Below are 26,188 nucleotides of genomic sequence, written 5' to 3' on the forward strand. Positions count from 1 at the left end.
CTTTTTGCCTTCCCTATGGTCTAAGAATGAATTCTCCTGTGTCCTGTGATATACTCCGAGATAGAGATTTTACAAGTACGATTTTACAGGTAATTGCTGGACAGAGAACACAGCCAGCCATATCTTTTTCTGTACCAGAGGAGCTTACAATCTAATGTCCCATCACAGTCACACACTACTATTATTCATATATGTATATAGCTCTGACCAGGGCTTTTTTTCCTCAGATAATAGGTGCAGGTACTCCCCTTCAGAGTCACCCCTTCAGAGTCACCCCTTATCTTCACCACCTATCCACCTCTGAGCACCATCAATTGGTTCCACCCCATACCCACCTCCCAAGTACCTCCCTTTGTAGGGAATAAACAAGTATCATTTTGTGGTGCTAAGTAATTTGTATATACAGTAATTTGATAATGATAAAAAAAAGCCCAGTAAAATAGATGCACTGCAGCCAGCAACAATAGACCACCCCCCCCCCCCCCCCCACCGGCAACAATAGATAATTACCTGCAAAAATAGATCCCCCTATCAACAATAGATCTCACCTTGCAACAATAGATCCCCTAGCAACAATAAATCCCTTCCTGCAACACAAGATACCCACAGCAACAATAGATCCCTTCCTGAAACAATAGATACCCCCAGTAACCATAGATCCCTTCCTGCAACAATGGATACCCACAGCAACAATAGATCCCTTCCTGCAACAATAGATACCCCCAGTAACAAGAGATCCCTTTCTGCAACAATAGATTCCCCTAGCAACAATAGATCCCCCCAGCAACAGTATAGCCCTTCCTGCAACAACAGATCCCCCCCCCAGCAACAATGGACACCCCTGCAATATAATACTCCCCCAGCGACAATAGATCCCTCCAAGTAACAATTCCCCACAGCAATATCAGATCCCTACCAGCGACAATAGATTCTCCAGCACCCTGCATCAATAGACCCTTCAGCACCCCTTGCCACTACATACATTCAGCGCTGGAGGTGCCAAAACTGCATTTCCCCCTGGATTCCCACTGAAAAAAGCCCTGGTCCTGACATATACCACCCCACAGTGCTGTACAGAGAACACTGAACCAGTCACATAAGTCTCTCCACCAAGGGAGCTTACACTCTAATGTCCCCCCACAGTCACACACTATTATTATTATTATACATTTACAGCGGGTAAAATAAGTATTGAACATGTCACCATTTTTCTAGGTAAATATATTTCTAAAGGTGATATTGACATGAAATTTTCACCACATGTCGCTAACAACACATGCAATTCATACATACAAAGACACCAAAACAAATACGTTCAGAAATGAAGTTATGTGTAATAAACAAAATGGCACAGGAAAAAAATATTGAACACATGAAGAAAGGGAAGTGTAAAAAGGCATGGAAAGCCAAGACACCACCTGAAATCTATCAGTAATTAGAAAGCAAGCCTGCCCTTGTCAGTGCAAATTAATATCAGCTGGTTCAGTCTAAACTGATGGCCTATAAAAAGATGTCTTATTACCAAGGTGTCACACAAGAAACATCTCATGATGGGTAAAAGCAAAGAACTCTCAAGACCTTTGCAACCTTATTTTTGCAAAACATACTGCTGGTATTGATTACAGAAGGATTTCTAAACTTCTGAATGTTCCAGTGAGCACTATTGGGGTCATAATCCGTAAGTGGAAAGAACATAATTTCACCATAAACCGGCCACGACCAGGTGCTCCTCACAAGATTTCTGACAGAGGAGTGAAAAGAATTATCAGAAGAGTTGTCTTATGCCGCGTACACACAATTGGAATTTCGGCCCGCAAAAGACCGATGAGAGTTTTTCATCGAGAAATGCAACTGTGTGTATGCTCCATCGGACTTTTGCTGGCTGAATTCCAGCCAGTAAAAGATTGAGAGCATGCTCTCAATTTTTCGGTCGGAAAAAGTTCCTATCCGAAAATGCGATCATCTGTGGCAATTCCGACGTGAAAAATTCCTACGCATGCTCGGAAACAATTCGACGCATGCTCGGAAGCATTGAACTTCATTTTCTCAGCTCGTCGTAGTGTTGTATGTCACCGCGTTCTTGACAGTCGTAAGTTCAGCGAACTTTTGCGTGACCGTGTGTATGCAAGGCAAACTTGAGCAGAATCCCGTCGGAAAAGCCGTCATATTTTTTTCCAAGGAGAAGTACGATTGTGTGTACACGGCATAAGAGCCAAGGACCACTTGTGAAGAGCTTCAGAAAGACCTGGAATTAGCGGGTACAATTGTTACAAAGAAAACAATCACTAATGCACTCAGTTGCCATGGTCTGTATGTACCCTCACCACACAAGACTCCATTGCTGAAGAAAAAGCACGTTGAAGCTCGTTTAAAGTTTGCTGCCCAACATTTAGACAAGCCTGTGAAATACTGGGAGAATATAGTCTGGTCAGATGAGACCAAAATTGAACTCTTTGGATGCCACAATACACACCATATTTGGAGGTCAAATGGGACATCACCCCAAAAACACCCCCCATACCAACAGTGAGGTTTGGAGGTGGGAACATCATGGTGTGGGGCTGTTTTTCATCATACGGTACTGGCAAACTTCATATCATTGAAGGAAGGATGAATGGAAAAATGTACCAAAACATTCTTGATAAAAATCTGCTGCCATCTACCAGGATGATGAAGATGAAACAAGGGTGGACATTTCAGCAAGACAATGATCACCAAACACAAAGCCAAGAAAACTCTCAATTGGTTTCACAGAAAGAAAACAATTCTGCTAGAATGGCCCAGCCAATCGCCTGGCTTGAATCCAATAGAAAATCTATGGAAAGAACTAAAGATCAGAGTTCATAGAAGAGGCCCACAGAGCCTTCAAGATTTGAAGACTGTGGAAGAATGGACCAAAATCACACCTGAGCAACGCATGAGAGTTTCTCCATACAGGAGGCATCTTTAAGCTGTTATTACCAACAAAGTATTTTGTACAAAGTATTAAATACATTTCAGTCAGCGTGTTCAATACTTTTTTTCCTGTGTCATTCCATTTTATTACACATAACTTAATTTCTGAACGTATTTGTTTTGGTGTCTTTGTATGTCTGAATTGCATGGGTTGTTACTGACATGTGGTGAACATTTGATGTCAATAGCACCTTTAGAAATACAGTATCTCACAAAAAGTGAGTACACCCCTCACATTTGTGTAAATATTTTATTCTATCTTTTCATGTGACAACACTGAAGAAATGACACTTTGCTACAATGTAAAGTAGTGAGTGTACAGCATGTATAACAGTGTCAATTTGCTGTCCCCTCAAGATAATTCAAAACACAGCCATTAATGTCTAAACCGCTGGCAACAAAAGTGAGTACACCCCTAAGTGAAAATGTCCAAATTGGGCCCAAGTAGCAATTTTCCCTCCCCCGCGGTGTCATGTGACTCATTAGTGTTACAAGGTCTCAGGTGTGAATGAGGAGCAGGTGTGTTTAAATTTGGTGTTTTCGCTCTCACTCTCTCATACTGGTCATTGGAAGTTTAACATGGCACCTCATGGCAAAGAACTCTCTGAGGATCTGAAAAAAATAATTGTTGCTCTATATAAAGATGGCCTAGGCTATAAGAAGATTGCCAAGACCCTGAAACTGAGCTGCAGCATGGTGGCCAAGACCATACAGTTGTTTGACAGGACAGGTTCCACTCAGAACTGGCCTCGCAGGGCACGCTGAGCACGTGCTCAGCGTCATATCCAGAGGTTGTCTTTGGGAAATAGACGTATGAGTGCTGCCAGCATTGCTGCAGAGGTTGAAGGGGTGGGGAGTCAGCCTGTCAGTACTCAGACCATACGCAGCACACTGCATCAAATTGGTCTGCAGGGCTGTCATCCCAGAAGGAAGCCTCTTCTAAAGATGATGCACAAGAAAGCCTGCAAAAAGTTTGCTGAAGACAAGCAGACCAAGGACATGGATTACTGGAACCATGTCCTGTGGTCTGATGAGACCAAGATAAACTTATTTGGTTCAGATGGTGTCAAGCGTGTGTGGTGGCAACCAGGTGTACAAAAAACGGAGTACAAAAACAAATGTGTCTTGCCTACAGTCAAGCATGGCTGTGGGATTGTCATGGTCTGGAGCTGCATGAGTGCTGCCGGCACTCTGGGGAGCTACAGTTCATTGAGGGAACCATGAATGCTAACATGTACTGTGACATACTGAAGCAGAGCATGATCCCCTCCCTTTAGAGACTTGGCTGCAGGGCAGTATTCCAACATGATAATGGACCCAAACACACCTCCAAGATGACCACTGCCTTGCTAAAGAAGCTGAGGGTAAAGGTGATGACTGGCCAAGCATGTCTCCAGACCTAAACCCTATTGAGCATATGTGGGGCATCCTCAAATGGATGGTGGAGGAGCGCAAGGTCTCTAACATCCACCAGCTCTGTGATGTCATCATGGAGGAGTGGAAGAGGACTCCAGTGGCAACCTGTGAAGCTCTGGTGAACTCCATGCCCAAGAGGGTTAAGGCAGTGCTGGAAAATAATGGTGGCCACACAAAATATTGACACTTTGGGCCCAATTTGGAGATTTTCATTTAGGGATGTACTCACTTTTGTTGCCAGCGGTTTAGACATTAATGGCTGTGTGTTGAGTTACTTTGAGAGGACAGCAAATTGACACTGTTATACAAGCTGTACACTCACTATTTTACATTGTAGCAAAGTGTCATCTCTTCAGTGTTGTCACATGAAAAGATAGAATAAAATATTTACAAAAAGGGGAGGAGTGTACTCAGTTTTGTGAGATACTGTATAATTACCCAGAACAATGGTGACGTGTTCAATACTTATTTTAACTGCGTATATAGTTCTGAGATATACCACAGTACTGTACAAAGATCACTGAGCCAGTCACATCAGTCTCTGCACTAGGTGAGCTTACACTCTAATCTCCTAGGCTCTTTGTAGTCAAGGCAGCAGCATTGTTTTGCTGGGAGAGAAATCATTGTATATGTTTGAGGAGGGACAGAGATGAACGGGGATAGTTGGAATTCTGTAGTTCTGCAAGCGGGGCTGACAACTCTGCTTGGGATTTCAGTGCTGTGTTGTCAGATATGAGCTCACTGGATTTGATAGCTAGGAATAGAAAACAGAGAAATGTGCATGTATTGGAGAGATGTACTGAATAGTTTTTTTTTCTTTTCATTTTCAACCGTCAAGCCAAACATGGAGATGACATGGGAGTTGTGTACACATGACCATATCACATATAGAACACAGCAGCCCCCATGCTGTTTGGCATATACAATGGTTCCAGAGAATGTACGGCAGGCTTCCCAGTATTAATAATACAAGCAGAATCCTTGGGCCCGCGCGTCTGCAAGTGAGATTAGCATAGGCTCTTTGTAAAATGAAATTGACATTGACAGCAGATCTCTCCAGAGTCCTCAGCCAGCGACGTGTTCTGTGTGTACTCCGCTTGTACCGCACACAATGCTGTTCCTGGTGGTCCTTCTCATTACATTCTCTCATTTTACTGTCCGCCCTATATTTGATGAGATTATCCCTCCTTTCTCTTTGTTTGCTGGCTCTGATCCACGGAGTTCCTGGATCAGAGCCAGCAAACAAAGAGAAAGGAGGGATAATCTCATCAAATATAGGAAATGTAGGAGAGGTCCAGGTTTTGGCTTAGTGATGAGCCAAACTTTGCAGCACTGGGATTGCAGGTTCAGCTTCCACCAGGGACACTGTCTAAATTGAGTTTGTTGTGAGCGCCTCGGTGTACATTATGGAGCACTGCGGAGTGTGACGGAGTTATGAATCATTGAATAAAAGCTGTCTGCATCCACACTGCTTCCATATTACCCATCCATGCATCCTAACCACACTGGAGTTGATTCTGAGGTAGAGACTGATCAGTGAGTCTGGCTCAGTGTTCTTTTTACAGCACTACAGTATATGTCAGCGCTATATAAATGTATAATAGTAGTGAATGGCTGTGGTGGGGACATTAGAGTGTAAATTTTTGTTGTTGTTTTAAAAAAATCATACAAGCACATACAGCTTATTAAAGTGGTTGTAAACCCTAAAAAAAAATCCTAAAAAAAAAAAACCTGCAAGACAAAGGCATAATGAGCTAATAATGATTTAATAATAATAGCTCATTATGAATTACTTACCTGAGATCGAAGCCCCCGCAGCAGTCCTCGTTCACCACTCCGGCGGCCGACACCGCTTCCGGGGGTTACTTCCGGGTATCGCGGCTCCGGCGCTGTGATTGGCCGGAGCCGCGATGACCCATGCGCGCGGAAGCTGCCAGTAACAGTACAGTCTGACTGAAGCAACGGCAACGTATGTGCCATTACTTCAGTTTGCTTAAGTGCGCATGTGCCGATGACGACGGCACATGCAAATACAGGGGATATCTCCTAAACAGTGCAGGTTTAGGAGATATCCAGTGTAGCTACAGGTAAGCCTTATTATAGGCTTGCCTGTAGTAAAAAGTAGTTGTAAAGGGTTTACAACCACTTTAATAAAAACATATTTACACAAAAATAAGCAACAACTAAACAAAAACAAGCGTGCTTACATCAGCAAGTATAGAAAACCGTTTCCTACATTTACATTTTTTTTTTTTTTTAAATATGTATTATAGCAGAAAGTAAAAATTGTCGGTCGTTTTTTTTGTTTATAGCGCAAAAAATAAAAACCACAGAGGTGATCAAATACCACCAAAAGAAAGCTCTATTTGTGGGAAAAAAAGTATATCCATTTTGTTTGGGTACAACGTTGCACAACTGCGCAATGTCAGTTAAAGCAACGCAGTGCCGTATCGCAAATAATGCTCTGGTCATCAAGGGGGTAATTCCTTCTGGGGCTGAAGTGGTTAAAGAAATTATTATTATTATTAATAATAATAATAATAATTATAATAATAAAATAATAATAAACACCCAAACCTGAACAAAAGAATTAATTATTTTTTTATATAAATTGCTGGATGTTGGATAGTCAACGGCACCACATCCCTATATTAAAGTACATGGAAAGGAAGAAGATGATGAGATTTTTAGGGTGCCAGGAATGAACCAAGAACAAAGCGATATATAAAAATATAATTTATTATATATTATACAAACACTATACACATCAGGAAATTCTGCTTTTTGAGTGTTTATATTGAGATGTTATACTCATATACAATTCATATACATTTTCAATTCATAGTCACCATACTTGCATTTTATGGCGAAACATGTAGAGCAAGAAAATACTGCTGGTCATCCACAATATGGTTACTGTATGGTGATATCCTGATGTTTTTATGTATAAATAAATTTGATATTTGTATATATCGTTTTGTTCTTGGTTAATTCCTGGCACCCTAAAAATCCCATCATCCTCTTCCTATCCATGTAAAAAAAATTAATTACCGGTAGTAATAATAATAATGTATTATTATTATTATTATTATTATTATTATTATTATTAATAAGAATAATAAGAATAATAAGAATATATTTATTTATTTTGTGTTAGGGTTTTTAGTTATTTATTATTTACTTCCTATCCATGTAAAAAATAATTAATTAGTAATAATAATAATAAGAATAATAATAAGAAGAATGTATTATTCTTCTTATTATTATTCTTATTATTAATAATAAGAATAATAATAATATATTTATTTATTTTGTGTTAGGGTTAGGGTTTTTAGTCATTTATTATTTTATTATTATTTTATTGTATGTGTTTAAGGCATTGGGGTTAATTATTTACTTATTACATAGTATTCATTTATTGTAGTTATTTAATTATTTTTATTTATTTGTGTATTTATTTTACATTTATTTATGAATTTATTATTAGTAGTGGTATTAACACCCTAACCCTAACCAAAATAAATAAATAATAAATAACCCTAACTCCTCATCCTAACCTAACCTTAACTGTAACCCATTTTGTAAAGCGCTGCGCAAACTGTTGACACTATATATATCCTGTATAATATTAATATGGAGGGATATGTTTTGCTCATATTTCATGTCTGAGGTTTACAACCAATTTAAGTCAGTATAGTTTGCTGCCTACGACTAATCATCCTTGGTGTCAGGTTTGACCTCTGATGACTTTCCCCTGTAGATCCTGGCCGGCTGCCACTTCATGCCCCGTGTCGGAGTAGGCGAGGAGGTCATTCATGAGTACCAGCAGCTGACCCAGAAACTGGACGAGCTGGTGAGGAAGATATTCTCAGAATGGTCTCAGTTGGTGGACAGGCAGGCCATGAAACGCCTGGACATCCCTCTTATGGTCCGCAGCCAGGAGAAGCCCGGAATGCTTGACATGAACTTTGATAAGTAAGTACAGGAGATTGGCGTGAGTCTGAGTATCAGAGTATCAGCTAGGTCTTCCTCTAACCTTTGTTGTCCTTATACAGGAATGTGTTGAAGTTGTTTGTGGAGATCCATTACTGGGAACGGGTTCAGTTTGAGATCCCCCATTATGTGGTGGACATTTACCAGCGGCAGGAGGACCTCCGAAACCTGCGAGAAAATGTTCTTCTGGTGGTTCGAGCCTATAACAGGTGAGCAGTCTTACATCACCATCTTGTGAACAGAGCTGATCTCTTTTCATTTTTTCTCAGTACATTTTTATTTGCATTTTCAAACATAATAGGCATTGCATAAGGGGCGCCAGCTTGCAACACAAAGGCTGGTAAAGATTTCCAGCATGTTGTTCAGATGCATAGATATTAAGGAGATACAACTGCAGCATTAAAAGACCAGCTCTGGGAAAGGTGAAAATGATGCCTTGCAGTGGGGCTGCGCCTGGACTGTAAGGGCTAATTGCTCATTTAGTCTTGGAGGGAGGAGAAGCATTCTACATACCTGATCCTTCACTTCCTTTTAGGGGACAACTACCCCCACACTCCGCTGGTGTACTGTCCCTCAGTGTCATCACGTCCAGAGCATGGACCCTGCATTGGTCTTGATGACGTCAGGAGCTTAGACCTCTGGAGCGTAGGGGAGAAGACACGGCTGGGACCGGGTAAGTATATCTACTTTAAGAAGTCCTCAAGACCTAAACAAGCAATTAATTACTCCAGTGCCGGTGCAGCCCAACTGCAAGGGATCATTTTCAGCTCCACTGGAGTTGGGCTTTAAAGTGGAACTAAACTCTCCTATCTTTCACAGCCAAGGAAGCTGCCATCTTAGCCTGCCGACCGCAATACACATATATGTTGTGGTCTGCAAGTGGTTTATCGGGATTATGGCTGAAGATATCAGCCATAACCCCGGTACCATTCTTTTCAGCAGACAGCCGGTTTCCGAAGTGGCGGGAGGGGCCGTACTCCCCCTCCAGCTGATTGCCGGTGCTTGGGCTTACCGTTACCGCCGCTTTGCCAAAGAAACGATCTGACGGTGTGGCCATCTGCTCCCATAGGAGCCAAATAAATATAGTCAAATGAGCTTTGGCTGTACTTCTCTTTTAAGTGTACATCTTACATAGTTACATAGTAGGTAAGGTTGAAAAAAGACACAAGTCCATCAAGTCCAATCTATGTGTGATTATGTGTCAGTATTACATTGTATATCCCTGTATGTTGTGGTCATTCAGGTGCTTATCTAAAAGTTTATTGAAACTATCGATGCTTCCCGCTGAGACCACCGCCTGTGGAAGGGAATTCCACATCCTTGCCGCTCTTACAATAAAGAACCCTCTACGCAGTTTAAGGTTAAACCTCTTTTCTTCTAATTTTAATGAGTGGCCATGAGTCTTGTTAAACTCTCTTCTGCGAAAAAGTTTTATTTCTATTGTGAGGTCACCAGTACTGTATTTGTATAATGAAATCATATCCCCTCTCAAGCGTTTCTTCTTCAGAGAGAATTAGTTCAGCGCTCGCAACCTTTCCTCATAGCTAAGATCCTCCAGGCCCTTTATTAACTCTGTTGCCCTTCTTTGTACTCGCTCCATTTCCAGTACGTCCCTCCTGAGGACTGGTGCCCAGAACTGGACAGCATACTCCAGGTGCGGCCGGACCAGAGTCTTGTAGAGTGGGAGAATTATAATTTTATCTCTGGAGTTGATCCCCTTTTTAATGCATGCCAATATTCTGTTTGCTTTGTTAGCAGCAGCTTGGCATTGCATGCCATTGCTGAGCCTATCATCTACTAGGACCCCCAGGTCCTTTTCCATTCTAGATTCCCCCAGAGGTTCTCCCCCCAGTGTATAGATTGCATTCATATTTTTGCCAACCAAATGCATTATTTTACATTTTTCTACATTGAACCTCATTTGCCATGTAGTTGCCCACCCCATTAATTTGTTCGGATCTTTTTGCAAGGTTTCCCCGTCCTGCAGAGAAGTTATTGCCCTGCTTAGCTTAGTATTGTCTGCAAATACAGTGATTGAACTGTTCATCCCATCCTCAAGGTCGTTTATTAACAAATTAAATAGGATTGGTCCCAGCACAGAACCCTGGGGAACCCCACTACCCACCCCTGACCATTCTGAGTACTCCCCATTTATCACCACCCTCTGAACACGCCCTTGTAGCCAGTTTTCAATCCATGTACTCACCCTATGGTCCATGCCAATGGACCTTATTTTGTACAGTAAACGTTTATGGGGAATTGTGTCAAATGCTTTTGCAAAATCCAGATACACCACGTCTATGGGCCTTCCTTTATCTAGATGGCAGCTCACCTCCTCATAGAAGGTTAATAGATTGGTTTGACAAGAACGATTCTTCATGCATCCATGCTGATTAAATCTGATTTACAATTACATTTTACTTTTTTCTCTTCATGTACTTACATTGTATCCCACATTGCTGTACATCAAGGGTATGCTGGAAATCTATTTTTTCTATATTTGCAACAAGTGAATTGAAGGCCGCTTTCACTAATTCTTCCTATACTGTGAATCACATTGTATTACACTATATGCTGCTTTATGCTGTTTGTTGAAAAACTTAAAGAATAAAGAATACCTTGATGAATAATATATCACAATTTGTTCTCTCTTTCTTTAGAAAGCATCCTAAATAGAAAGGCCTGTCCCCTGCCAGCATGCTGCAGAGAATGACCCTTGCTCTCTGTGTGAAAGCAGTGGTCTTTCTGCAGGGATATGACTTGCCCCCTGCTGAGTTAGACCTATAGCTTTGCGGTAAGCAAATTTCATGTTCTCTGCTGAGTGGAGAATTCTAGATCCTACTCAGCAGGGGGAGTGTTGAACTTCTGCAGAGAGACCACTGCTTCCTCAAAGGCAGCAAGGATCCTTCTCTACAGCATGCTGGCAGGTGACAGGCTTTTTTAACTCAGGCCATGGCTGTTTTCTCTCCCCTTCCCCGTGTGACAAGCTGGAGCTATGACCGTTGCCCCAGGTTTCCTGTTTCACGGTGACTCCTTTCTCTTGCAGCTACCTTTGCATGCAGTGACTAGAGTTGTGTCTCTCTACACTGTGTGTACCAATAGAAACACACAGCACTATAGCCTAGGACTGCAAGTCGCAGTAACGTAACTAGCACCTTCAGGACCCGATGCAACAAATCATGAAGGGACCCCTTCCCTCCAAGCCCAGTGGCGGAACACCAGGGCCCAGTCGCAAGTGCGACCTTTGTTACCCTGGTAGTTAAGCCACTAGGGTCTGTAGTTTTTTTTTATTTTTTGCTATTTTATTTTTTAATAATTTCATTATCATGTTATTTTATTTATTTATTATAATAATATTTTTTTACAATTTTTTTTAGGAGCCCCGTTTGGGGGCTTTGGTGAGATATCGGGGGTCTAAATAGACCTCTGATGTTCCACCTTTGAGCCTCAGCTGCACAGAATGAATGGACAGGAATAGCTCTGTACAGAGCTTCCCGTTCATTCATACACTGAAGCATAGTAAACACAATTTACTATGCTTCAGTTATGAATGGACAGAGTCAGTGATCACTACGGATCACTAACTCTAGTCATTCAGACAAGGACACATGGCACATTTAGTGGCTCCATCCCCACTCTCCATCCTGACACCATTCCTAAATCAGCAGCCAGCGGGAGAGGTAAGGGGGGAGGCCATAAGAGCTGATGAGGGGGACCAGGCGAGAGCACAGGGGGATGGGAAAGAGCACGGGGGGCCAGGGGTAGCAGAAAGAAGCCGTATAGGAGGAGCGTGAAGGGGGGGGCCTGCATATAGAGGAACTGTTCTCTCTATTTTCCCCCTGTAGCCACTGAATGAGGAAGGGAGAGGATGAGAAGAAGGCATTGAGCAGCTGCAGGAGGAAAATGGAGACATCTGTTCCTCTATATGCAGCTGCCCCCGCCGCTTCTCCTATCCTGGAGTATGGGGCTGGGTCGCAATTGCAACCCCTGTAGGTACGCCCCCTGGCAAGGCACTTCCCTGCTCCTTCTTCCTCATCTCCCATCCCTTCTCCAAGCTAGAAGACTGGCTGGAGACTGCGCTGTCCACTGTTAACTCTTTCCTTTGAAGAGCGGAAATTCAGGGAAGCAGCATTGAGAGAGCAGGAGCCAACAGCACTGAAAGTTGTGAACTGCAAGGGCTGGGGTAAGAATTAAAGAAAAAATGTTTATTTTTTGTTGTCAATGTGTTAAGATAAAGAACACTGAGGGTTTATTACTACTTAAAGATCAGTTATTTTCACTTGCTCTCAGCTATAAACTTGTTTCTCTCTTCCTTTCATGCTCCAGGATCATAGCGGCTCTCTCCACAGAGGAACGCAGCCTGTTCAGAGAAAGAATCCGTTTCCTAGATAAGAAGATCCAGCCGGGTCTTACTAAGCTACACTGGTCTTCCAAGGGAGCATCAAGTGCCTTCATTAATGATTGTCTCCTGCATGCAAGCAAGGTGAGCATACTATGAGTGATTTCCAGCTGCATGCAAGGCACATATAGGCAACCTTAAGATGACATAACTGATTGCCTACTGCACTGTCATCAGTGATGAAGAGTCAGGGACAGACTGAGGAAGGCGTGGGTCCCCAATACTCTCCATTGACATTTACTGTCTGGTTCTTGGTTCAGGTGTCCGACTGTAGTTAGTATGTTTGCCTTAAAGTGCTTATTCTTGGGTTCAGCTCCCACAAAGTCAGAGTTTGTGTGTTTCCTCAGATTTATGTGGGGTTCCTTTAGGATTTCTAATTGACTTTTATAAGCCAAGAGCAGACTGAGTGAATTCTGTTGACTGGTGAGGGTAGTGATCAAGAGGCAGCAGAAGAGTTGGATGAAGCACAGATCCACAGAATGAATGAAGTAGAAGCTGGGAGATCCTTGCACTGTAAATCCTCAGGTACAGCTTCCTCTCCAGCAAGGATAACATTGAGCAGCACAAGGGATATATTACCAAACCTCATTCCAAATCTGGTGAGACTCACCACCAAAGGCAATCTTAGATGATCTAACACTGAAGCTATTTTATTTATTTTTTAAATTCTTTTATTGTGGCAAAGCTTCTCAAATACAATTCATCAAGCCATTGTTTTCCAATCCAGAAAAAAAAAAAACAATAAGTCATCACATATTGGGGATATAGAAATACCATATAAAAGAAAAAGGCCATAAAGTAAGATTGACAACTTACCATTAACAGCTTTACATAGATTATTGATTATACTCAATAGATTAAAGGAGCCACAGGTGCGCTGACAGAACCAACTCTTATGAGATTGTCAAGAGGAGAGGTCATGAGACTCATACATGACACTCATACATTAGTGAGAGGTTGACCAGTTTTCATGATTGGAAAGAGAAGAGATGGGTGACAAAGAGAAGAGAAAAAGGAAGGTAGATCAGGAAAAAAAAGGGGGGGGGGGTATTATAGAGAAAATAGAAAAATGCTGTGTAGGTCACTTTCCAGAGGGGCGGCACCACAGGGGGCCACGAAGGCGGATCCAGATTCTGCAAACTGACTCCGCTCGGCGTCGGATCAGAGTAGGCAACATCCTGCATGTAGCCATCTGTACAAGTGAAGTATCTCCAGGGCCTCCACCTTTCTTTGAACTGTTCTTCATAGTTGTGAAGAGTAGCTGTCAGTTCTTCCATTTGATGGATATAATTGATTTTGGAATACCACAGGACTCTGGTAGGCGGTCGAGTCTGCCTTCACAAAGCAGGAACACGGGCCTTCGCGTGCGTTAAGTAACTGCATGGTAAGGGATTTCTTATATTTCTGGATGGGTCTCTCCGTCAGGTGGAGTAAACAGGCTGCCGAATTCCCTGTCAGGTCTACAGAGGTCAAATATTTAGTGGTGGCCGTCACCTCCTCCCAAAACGGCCTTAAATTGGGACTTGACCAAAAAATATGGTACATCGTGCCCACTTCTCTATTACATCACCAACACATTTCAAGGACTGTGCTGTCAAGTTTATGTAAGGAACTCTGTACCACCTGGAGAATATTTTGTACCCGACTTCCTGGTACTGGTTTGTAATGGATGATTTATGAGCCAAGAGGAAGGCTTATTCAACTTGTCATGGTGTAAGCTCGATACCCAGATCTGTTTCCCAATGGCGGACAAACGTTGGGACCAGTTCATCTGAGGGGGCCGCTAAGTGATCATATAACAGTGACTGCACAATGATTCAAAAGGTGTGTGTGTGTAAACGTGGGGTGTAGTGAACTTTCTGAAAAGTCTGCAAGTAGTGTCGAAGTTGAAGAGTGCTCCAGTCATCCAGATGTGGATCTGAGAGCCTGGAGATGTCTGAGTTAGAGGGAAATCTGCCCTGCGGCCATACATCCCCAAGGCAAGAGCTTCCTTGTTGGCCAATTCTCCTGAGGTTTCTGCTCATGAGATCAGGAGTGAAAATCTGGATTTCCTATGATGGGTGTCATTGGTGAGGGGAGCAGGGCTAAATCTGTGGAATGGAAGACTGACCTAACTATAGCGAGTGTGGCACCTAGCAAAGGGTGGTTCTACCTACACTTTAGTTAAGGTATTAAGATCAAGGTACAGGACGTACCCTGCTATTTTTAAGGAGGAATTCAAGACACGGGGTTCATCTTTTAGGGTACTGCCTGGGCACAATTAACATTTCTAGATGATCCATATAACATAAAAAAATCTTGACATTTTGAGTCCAGGTTCACTTTAATTCCCTGCGCAGAAGCAATATGGCAGAGGGAAGGGCAGATCTAGGTGCCAGTTAGGCTCTGTTGTAGTGCACATGTGCTGATAGGGAACATACTGGCAGAATTAGAGGGCAGAATGATATGCTGATTTCAACTGCGTTTTTAATTTGGTATTGGTAGGAACAAATTATCCATCATTTTTTATTCATGATGTATATACTGTATATTGGGTATGGTAATTTTCTTTTTGGAGTCTTCTATAAATGTAGAAATAGATTAAGAAACCTCCCTTGCTTTAGTTGACTTTTCTTTTGTTCCTTCCAGATCCAGCAAATTGTAGACAACTATAAAGCCTCCAACTTGAACATCTCCCGTTGTGCTCAGACGATCAGTGAGTCTCTGTTGCTGCACATTGATGGAAACCGAGTCTTCCATGATATGGAGTTCCAGGAAGCTCAGGAGGAACATCGCCGGGCTGTGCAGAGCCGCCTGCAGAAACTTCACGAGGAGATCTGCTCCTTTATGAGGACCACATATGAGGTTTTCAAGGCAGATGGACCAGAGGTACTTTAAAATTGTCCCCTTCAAGTTTCTTTTCTCAGGGTTTTTTTTTTATCATTCCATGCAGAGAGATCAGACATGGATTGTTTGTCCAATTAAAAAAAAATCCAAGAAGAGCAATACCTCAAGGCTTACGTGCAATTCAGGCTTTGCTGATTCGAGAGCCTTAGGTCTGACCCAGCAGGGTGTGTGTCAGACATCTGCAGAGAGACCACTGCTTCTTGACAGGGACCTAGGGACCTTTTTTTACAGCATGCTGGCAGGGAAAATACTTTTCTAGGCTGTGGCTGCTTTCTAAAATAGGACCTATATTGAACACCTTTTGTTTTAATACACCTGGAATGTATTTAGTGTATCTAAAATGGTGTAAAGTGGTTGTAAATGCTCAAGGTTTTTTACTATCATGCATGCCTCCCAGCCCCCCCTAATAGTTACCTGAGCCCCATCTCAATCCAGCGATGTGTACGGGACCAGTGGCTCTCCTGGGTCTCTACCTTCTCATTGGCTGAGACAGCAGCAGAAGCCATGGGCTCCTGGTACTGTTGTACTGAAATTATTGGAATAGCGGTTTCATTGATCAATGTTATTCTATTGAAATCATGATTTAATTTTTCATAAAAAAAAGCATTGGTTAGCAGACAGACATTTGGTTTTTACCTTCCATCAGTTCCTCTAAAATCAAGCAATTAATATGACTGTTCCTACAGGTCCAGCAGCACTGGATTTTCTACACAAAGAAGATAGACCGTCTGGTGGAAGAAGCTTTCAGACTCAACATCAAATGGTCCCTTCAAGAACTGTCCAAGGCCATCAATGGAGACAGTAAAACCTCCCCGAGCCCTCTCTTCCGGGTCATGGTGATACTACAGAATGACTTTCCGGGTTCCACAGCTGAGGTAAGAGTGCTGCCATCTTTCCTTTCAAAGAACAATGTGGATCGTATCTATAAAGTTGTATGCATTTCTTCTAGACCAGTTGTCTTCAAACCGCAGCCCGTGGGCTGGATGTGGTCCTTTGCTTGCCTTTATCCGGCCCTTGGGGCACCATGCCATCCACAGACACCAATTATTGGGCACCATTCTTCCCACAGACACCAATTATGGGGCACCATTCTTCCCACAGACACCAATTATGGGGCACCATGCCATCCACAGACATCAATAATGGGGCACCATGTCATCCACAGACACCAATTATGGGGCACCATTCCTCCCACAGACACCAATGATGGGGCACCATGCCTCCCACAGACACCAATGATGGGGCACCATGCCATCCACAGACACCAATTATAGGGCACCATTCCTCCCACAGACACCAATGATGAGGCACCATTTCTCCCACAGACACCAATAATGGAGCTCCCACTGACACCAATGATGGGGCACCATTCCTCCCACAGACACTAATAATGAGGCACCATTTCTCCCACAGACACCAATAATGGGGTACCATTCCTCCCACAGACACCAATGATGGGGCATCATTCCTACCTTGCATACAAACAATTGGGCACCATTCCCCTCACTAATACCAACAATACGGCACTAAACCAGTGATGGGGCACTGTTTACTCTCAGTGACACCAGGGCATTTTCTAAACCTACTGCCCACAGTTTGGCCCCCTAAAGCCTGAAAGACAGTAAATGGGCCCTTTGTTCAGAAAGTTTGCAGACCCCTGTTCTAGACCAACCAGTATACAAATATGGGAGCTCACCTGTTATTCATGGTTACTATATTTTCAAAACTAAATCTGGGCACACCCTACTGACCACGCCAACTTTTTACTACACCCACAAAATCACACCCACATGTGAAGCCACACCCCTAATATCACACCCCTATTTTAGATACTCTCTGAAACAACTGGTCACAAATTTGTGGAACAAGAGGCAGACATTCAAGGAATAAAAACAAAATACCATGGGCACCACAAGAAGGGTAATAATGGTGAATTGTGGGTGTGGCCAAGTGTGAGGGGCTTAAATAGTATGGCTTAATAAAACCTAAGCCTATGCTGCTATGGGTTTCTCTGTGCAACAGCTCCTCCCCCCTAATACTCAACTGAGCCCCTTCGTGATCCAGCAATGTGCGAGAGAGCCTCGACTCTCTGGGGACTCTCCCTCCTCATTGGCTGAAACAACAGCAAGAGCCATTGGCTCCCGCTGCTGTCAATCACAGCCAGTAAGCCAATGAGAAGAGAGAGGGGGGCGAGACCAAACTGCGGCTCTGTGTGTGAATGGACAAGCCTGCTCCCGTGCCCCCAGAGCAAGTTATTTGCTCTGGGGGCACTTGGCAGGAGGGAGGGGCCAAGAGCGCAGGTGGGAGACCAGAAAAGAGGAGGATCGGGGCTGCTCTGTGCAAAACCATTACACAGAGCAGATAAGTATAACATGTTTGTTATTAAAAAAAAACCCAATAACTTGCCTTTTAATATCATTTTAAGAGAGTGAAAAGCATAACGTGCAGGAGTCAGGAGTAGGTAACACACAAAGTTCAAGGGTCAGGATTAAAGTGGAACTAACCTCTTGTATCCTCAAGGGCCAAGGAAGCTGGGATCTTAGCCTATGATTGATCTGCAGTTGCCATGGTAATGCACATGTGATCAGCTATGACACCAGCCATTTGATGGTTTGACAGCTAGGTTTAAAGCTAGCATAAGCACACTAATAATTTTTAGCAATGTTTTTTGGGGTCATTGTTTAAAAACTCCAACTGCAGCCCCCTTTTTTAAGTTTTGATTTGCAGAAACGTTAGAACCCATGTCAGTGTTTTGTTATAGTTTGTGGGCCTATAGCATGGGTGCTCAACCTGTGGCCATCCACCTGTTGTGGAACTACAAGTCCCATGAGGCATTGCAAGGCTGACACTTACAAGCATGACTCCCAAAGGCTGAGGGATGATGGGACTTGTAGTTCGACGGCAGCTGGAGGGCCTACTTTCTGTTCTGCCTCCATCATGCCATTTGCTGATTGTAGAGCTCTAGCTCTGACTCAGCAGGAGGTGTATAGATGGAAAGAAATCCAGGTGGCTACATTCCGAAATAGATCCATCTTTATTAATAACCATAAAAGCATCATACAGCAGCTAAACCCCATGGGAATGGGAAAAGTCAACGCATTTCGCACTGCTTTAGTGTTTAACCAGTTGCTGACCTCCCATTTAATGCTACAGGGTGGCTGCGCTGCACAGGGTCATGTATATACAGTATATGTGATCCTGCATTTCCAGGGAGTGGCGCGTGTGCACCAACGGACGGCTCGTTCCCCCCTGTGATTATACACAGCAGGAGCCGATCAGCAGGTCCTGCAGGCTCGATGTCCACCAACACCCGCTGATCGTTCTGTACGCAAGCTGAATGGCTGTCTGCTTATGTAAACAAGGCAGATCGCTGTTCTGTCAGTAGAGAAGGCATGGATCTTGTGTTCTTGCAAAGCAGGGACACAGATCCATGCCTTCCCCTTGTAAAAGCTCCTCCTCCACTACACTAAAAAACTGGCTAGGCACACAGTTAACCCTTTGATCGCCCCTGATGTTAACCCCTTCCCAGCACATGCTGCCCCTGGAAGTCTCCAGGCCTATAACCCTTTTTGGGTGCAGGGCGCCTGAATTACAGTGGAGGGAGGTGGTTTTGAAGCACCTGATTGGACTTAAATGCAATAAAAAATAAATAAAAAATTGTCATTTGGAAAAATGACAACAGAAAAATGTCCCTTTAAGACGTATGGGCGGAAGTGACGTTTTGACGTCGCTTCCGCCCTGCTATAGTATGGAGACGGGTGGGGGCTATCTTCCCTTCACTCGTTTCCATACCCAGCCATGGACAGGTCCCGATCGCCTCCGCCACTGTTGACGGCTCCGGTAAGTGGCGGAGGGCGCGGGAGAGCGGCGGGAGGGGATCCCGCTGCCGATAACGGTGATCTCGCACAAATCCGCTGCAGAGACCACCATTATCGTAAACAGGACCGCCGCCTCTAAATATGGATACCTCGGTTGTGGCAGCAGCTGCTGCTGTTACCGAGATATCCATCTTTAAACTGCCGACGTATATGTACAGGAGCCGGTCGGCAAGTGGTTTAACCATTTCTAATAAAATGTATTTTTTTATATTAAATATTTGATTATTTTGGAGCTTCTGCCCTTAAAATTCCTACTAGAGGGATCTCTTTGTAGCTTGTTTGATTTAGGGATGTGGGCACTACCTCCTACTTTTTCCAAACAGCATTCAGCATATCTTCAATTCTCAGCCAGTGTCATTAGTACTGTACAGTAACAGTGCATATTTTTTTAGCACTGATCACCAGTGGCATTGTGGGTGCACGGGCGCCGCCCTCCCTAACACCTCCGCTGCCCCCCCTATCCATGTGCCTGGCCCCTTTCAGGACACCGGGCACATGAATTCCTATGGAGGGGGTGGGCGGGGGTGTGTTTTTTTAAGCACCTGATTAAAGCCAGAGGCTCTAATAGGCTTCAAAATAGGGTGGGCTTGGGGCGCAGAGAGAGTGCACCCCGATCCCACCCTATTGTGTGACCATAGCAAATTAATTTTCGCTATTTTCACACTACAGTTACTCCCCGCTAATCAGGAGGCAGGTAAGAGACCTGTTTCCCAATTGGGCAATCCTTTTGGATGCCTAGCGCTGTGCAAGAGGAGACACGTTGGAGCCGAACCCACCGCTGCCCGAAGGACACAGCAGGAGAGGAGAGGAGGACACAGCCCGCTGCATAGTAAGTGACTGACCTCCCGGGGGGGTAACCCCGTGCCGCACCGCCCGGAGGGAGAGGGGGTAGTGCTGGTTGTTTGCCGCCCTCCAGAAGAAAAGTCCACCAGCTGCTACTGCTGATCACTGTATTAGTGTCACTGGTCCCCAAAAAAAGAGTCAAAAGTGTCAGTTAGTGTGCAATTTGCCCACCGCAATATCGCAGTCCAGCTGAGTCGCTGATCGCCGCCATTACTAGTAATAAATAAATAAATTCCATAAAAATATCCCATAGTTTGTAGACGCTATAACTTTTGTGCAAACCAATCAATATACTCTTATTGGGATTTTTTTTATCGAAAAAAACTATGTAGCAGAATACATATTGGCATAACTTGATGAAGAAATTAGATTTTTCACATTTTTTTTATTGCATATGTTTTATAGCAGAATGTCAAAAATATTGTTTTTTTTCGTAATTGCCAGTCGTTTTATGTTGATAGCGCAGAAAATAAAAATTGCAGAGGTGATCAAGTACCACCAAAATAAAGCTCTGTTTGTGGGGAAGAAAAGGACAAAAATTTTATTTGGATACAGTATCGCACGACCGCGCATTTATCAATTAAAATAAGGCAATGTCGTATCGCAAAAAATGGCCTGGTCACTCCATGGAGTCATGATCAAGCACTAGAGCAGCGCCAACCGCATTGACTTTTCTCGTTCCCCCATGGGGTTTGGTTGCTGTATGATGTCATTTTATACTTATTAATAAAGATGAATCTATTTTGTAGTGAAGCCATCCAGATTTCTTCTCATCCACACTGTTCAGCATGAGGAGCTGGGCTTGCACCCGAATGGGATGTGTGTGGGATCTTGAGAAGCAATCCAATCTGGAGCAGCGTTGAATTGTTTAAAGTATCAGCAGGAGGTGTGTTGGACCTTTGCAGAGAGACCACTGTTTCTACACAGGGATCAAATGTCTCACTCTGCAGCGTGCTGGCAGAGGACAGGCTTTACTACTCAGGTTTTGGCTGCTTCATAAAAATAATATATTCATATTCTGTTGTGATGCAGCTGGAATGTATACTATATTACCAAAAGTATTGACGCCTGCCTTTACACGCACGTGAACTTTAATGGCATCCCAGTCTTGGTCCGTAGGGTTCAATATTGAGTTGGCCCACCCTTTGGAGCTATAACAGCTTCAACTCTTCTGGAAAGGCCATCCACAAGGTTTAGGAGTGTGTCTATGGGAATGTTTGACCATTCTTCCAGAAGAGCATTTGTGAGGTCAGGCACTGATGTTGGACGAGAAGGCCTGGCTCGCAGTCTCTGCTCTAATTCACCCCAAAGGTGTTCTATCGGCGTCCTCACAAATGCTTTTCTGGAAGAATGGTCAAACATTCCCATAGACACACTCCTAAACCTTGTGGACAGCCTTTCCAGAAGAGTTGAAGCTGTTATAGCTGCAAAGGGTGGGCCAACTCAATATTGAACCCTACGGACTAAGACTGGGATGCCATTAAAGTTCATGTGCGTGTAAAGGCAGACGCCCCAATACTTTTGGTAATATGGTGTATATACTGTAGCTGATTATAAAGGATGGTTCAATTGATCTTTAACTTACTAGTGTCTACCAAGGCCAGAAATTTCAGTTTTGGGTAAGCTAATTTCTAATGTCTTCCTTTTCTCTGTTTGATTTTCTCTATTAGGTGGAGTTCTCACCGACTCTTTTGCAATTAGCCAACATTGTGAACAGGGTCTGTTCAGAGATTCTCATTGCCATTTCCAGTTTCAAGCGTCTTCCAGATATTCTGACCAAGGAGAAGTCTTCACTGGACCCCATACACAACATCCTAGGTGCGGAAATCTGACAATAGTTCACATTGCTTATTGGAAGTTTTATGCTGAAGTTTAATCTGCTTAATGTTGCCTTCCCTAGTTACTAATTTCCCGCTCAGAAACAGGCTAATGAAGCTTTACAAAAATACTTTTCCATTTTTATTACATTCCCTATTTTACGTAGATCCAATGATGTAATTGCTTGGTCTCTATGCTTCTCTATGTGATGCTGGAAAATCATGGCTGGTGGGAGGGACCAGCAGGGTGCTGTACATAGATTCCATTTCCTAGGTACTCCTATGGTGCTATCAATGGGCTGACTCTTGGGATTTATTCAAATATGAAAATGCCTTGATGGTTGGTTGTCAGTCTGGAGGTGTGGCTCCAGACTGACATGACTAACATGAGGTGGTGTTACCCCATGACTCCGAGGGGGTGTGGCCTGGCTGGAGTCCAGGCTGAAGTTGCCACTTACCACCATATCTTGGGATGCTATGGATGTGCGGTCACAGGAACATCTTCCTCCATACTGAGTTCCTAGGTAGGTTGTCAATAGTGGCCCATCCATGGGGGGGGCATGGGCACAGCCCCCCACCCAGCAGTCACAAAAAAAAAAAATTTTTAAAAAGGTCCCTTCAAAAAAAAAAAAGATAGAAAAAGATGTTCTTTAAGTGCAGTGTTCGGGCGTCAGACACAGTGCACTATGGGAAGTGCCACATCAATGCAATCACGAGATTGCAGACAAGGTGCTTCATTTGCAGGCTTTTGACTTGCTTTGCGGTGCAATCCAGAGTGCCGAACAGCTTCCGCCCGTAGTATTACTATGGGCGGGAGCTTTGTTGTTCAAGTTAAGAGGTCACTTAAGTGACGTCGGCAGCTCCATGGAACTCACGGCCGTAGCGGAGCTGCCTGTAAGTAAGTGAGGCTGCATATGATGGGGCACAGTGAGGCTGCATTTGATGGGGCACAGTGAGGATGCATATGATGGGGCACAGTGAGGCTGCATTTGATGGGGCACAGTGAGGTTGCATATGATGGGGCACAGTGAGGCTGCATATGATGGGCACAGTGGCTGCATTCGATGCTGCAGAGTGGCTGCATTTGATGGGGAACAGTGGCTGCATAAGATGGGCACAGTAGCTGTATTTGATGGGGCACAGTGGCAGCATTTGATGGTACAGTGGCAGCATGTGATGGCTCAATGGAAGCATTTGATATGGCACAGTGGCTGCGTTTGATGGGCATAGTGGCTGCGTTTGATGGGCACAGTGTCTGCGTTTGATGGCACAGTGGCGGCAATTGATGGGCACAGTGGCTGCGTTTGATGGCACAGTGGCTGCGTTTGATGGCACAGTGGCTGCGTTTGATGGCACAGTGGCTGCGTTTGATGGCACAGTGGCTGCGTTTAATGAGCACAGTGACTGCGCTTGATGGGCACAGTGGCTGCGGTCGATGGCACAGTGGCTGCGATTGATGGTACAGTGAGGCTGCAAATGATGGGGGTTTTTTTTTCAGAATTTTTCAGTTTGTTTGCGCCCCCAAAATATTTTAAGCACCGGCCGCCACTGTATGTTATATTTGCATGCACACCATCCTAGGTAACTCCAAGAGCTGATGCTGAGCCTCCATGATTGAAAGAACTGAAATCCAATGAATGAAAGTTTCAGACCTGGGACAGAAAGGCTGGGAAGGTAAGGACAAGATTATGCTGGATGTCCTTTAGCCAGGCAGACTCTATCGTAGCCCTGGTTCACACTGAATGTGGCTATGAAATCTTGCCACTTCACTTGGTGCACTGATGTCTATGCAAGTCACATCTAAAATCACCAAAAATAGTGCACAAACTACTTTTTCAAATCGGTGCGGCAACGCAAAGTAAGTGTCACATTGATTTGAACTGTTCCATTGCCGACAATAGGGTGCGACTTGCCATGTGAATTGGACCTGTCTAATCCCATGACAAGTCGCACCGGTGGGAACGAGGGCTAATATACATAGCGAAAAGCTCACAGTGTGCAGTGAAATCAGAGTAAGTCATTTCAGTACAGGAGATGAGCCTGTACAACTGTGCAAGACTGAAGGGAATGCTGGAGGTCAAATTTAAAATATATTTTAGGGGCTGCTTTTATGTCATCTATATTGCTCTCTCCCTTTCATCTCCATTTTAGGGGCTGGGGAGGGGACGACCAATGATCGGGACTGTGGGATCTGCCAGCAGGCTACACACCCCCGATACCTCTGTTTTCCTGTGTCAGAGCTGATAGGCAGTTACCAGAACTCAAGGAACACGACCTCTAAACACCCCTTTTAATTATCAAGCCCCCCCATGGCAGGCCGCTAGGGTTGTCCATCTGTTACTGGGGTGGTGGGGTCTGTTGGGTAAAGGTTTGGTTTATATTTTATATTTCTGTTACTACTGTTGGATACCTATATTGCACTTTAACCTTAAATGTGTTGCATGTTTTTTATCACTCTGACCCTCTGTCTTGCTGCCCTGGAAGGCGGAGTAAAGGCTACATACTGCCTCTGTTTCATATCTTCTGCTGCCCGCTGGACGTCTCATTGCTGAGGGCACCCCCCCAGGTTCACCAGCACAGCACGGTCTAAGTTACTGGCTACTCCCAACACTGTTATCCATGCTTGACTTACTCAGCTACTATCTATATTCTAACCATGCTGGCTCTATTATTAGTTAAAATATGTTTCTCGTTGTTCTCAGCTCATGCATCTCCTAATCTTCTACCTCCGTTGCAGTTTAGTTGCTCAATCTGGGCGACTCATAGCATCCCATTCACCCCCCCGAATAGGGTGGACTCTTGATTGGGCGCTTTTGGTGCTTAACCTGAGTCCTTGACTAACCTACACTCTTCGTAGATTTTCCCCCTTCTCCACCCTCCATTTACATTTTCCTTTCCTGTCCCCATCTCTCTTTCACCCCTCCATCTTTATCTTTGTTTCCTGCCTCTTGCCTCGGGGAGATTAATTAATTGAACTTGTCTCACGTACTTTACTAGGTCCACCTGCTGGTGTATCGTCAGGATTGGTCTCCTTAAGGTAACCTCCCTCAATGTGCAGGGCATTAATGCTCCCGAGAAATGTTCCCAGCTACTGGCTGGATTGAGGAAAAGTAAAAAGCAAATTGCTTTCCTGCAGGAAATGCATTTTCGCTGTGACCATGTCCCTAAATTGATTAATGGGGCTTATCCAGCGGCCTATCACAGTGTGTCTCCCATCTCTTAATCTAAGGGGGTAAGCATCCTGCTCGCCAAAGCGGTCCCTTGGAAGTTTGAGGCACAGCGGTCGGACACCCAGGGTCGTTTCCTCCTCCTGAGGGGGAGAATGTTTGATGTGCCAGTCACCTTTGCAAATGTATACTTCCCGAACGCGGACTATCCCCAGTTTTTGCGGAGGCTTCTCCCGGAGCTCCTGGAGTTCGCGGAGGGTCTCCTTATTTTTGGGGGAGACCTAAATTTCGCCATGGACCCGCTACTGGATGTCTCGCAGGGCTCCTCTCATCTTTCTTATTCCCGCCTTCGGCGGTTGAAGGCAAACCTACAAACTCTGCACTTGGTAGACCCCTGGTGGTTGCTACATCCACAGGACTATTCCTTTTTCTCCTCGGTTCATCACACCTACTCACAGCTTGATTATATTTTGATCACACACAAAGACCTAGCTAGAGTGGTGTCAACCTCGATTGATGTTATCTCTCTCTCCGACCACCCACCGGTCCACATGACACTTCAATTGGGACCAGTGACCCAGACCCCTCCATCCCGGAGACTAAATGAGTCTCTGCTCCAATCGGAGGAGATCCGCACTGAACTCCTGACCACCTTACGGAGTATTTCTCCATTAATGTGGCCTCAGTCACCAACCCATTGGTGGTGTGGGAGGCACATAAAACGGTAGTTCGGGGAGTATTGATCAGAATAGGAGCACGCCTTAAAAGAGAGAGGACTCGTCGTACAGAGGAACTCATTACTCAGATGCGTAAGTTGGAACGCTCCCATAAGGC

The 26,188-nt window shown here is 44.1% G+C and overlaps 1 protein-coding gene across 1 annotated transcript in view; it reads left to right on the top strand.

The window, feature by feature from the left end:
- The window catches only part of LOC141133537 (dynein axonemal heavy chain 2-like), a 345,338-nt gene that overhangs the window by 127,051 nt on the left and 192,099 nt on the right, over positions 1-26,188 (top strand). The window contains exons 14-19 of the mRNA XM_073622980.1: positions 8,132-8,346; positions 8,427-8,573; positions 12,691-12,847; positions 15,392-15,631; positions 16,336-16,524; positions 22,041-22,188. Coding sequence (XP_073479081.1) covers positions 8,132-8,346; positions 8,427-8,573; positions 12,691-12,847; positions 15,392-15,631; positions 16,336-16,524; positions 22,041-22,188 — 1,096 coding nt within the window. The remainder of the gene's footprint in view (positions 1-8,131; positions 8,347-8,426; positions 8,574-12,690; positions 12,848-15,391; positions 15,632-16,335; positions 16,525-22,040; positions 22,189-26,188) is intronic.

This window comes from Aquarana catesbeiana, linkage group LG03 (genome assembly GCF_042186555.1).
Source record: "Aquarana catesbeiana isolate 2022-GZ linkage group LG03, ASM4218655v1, whole genome shotgun sequence".
Lineage (NCBI taxonomy): Eukaryota > Metazoa > Chordata > Amphibia > Anura > Ranidae > Aquarana > Aquarana catesbeiana.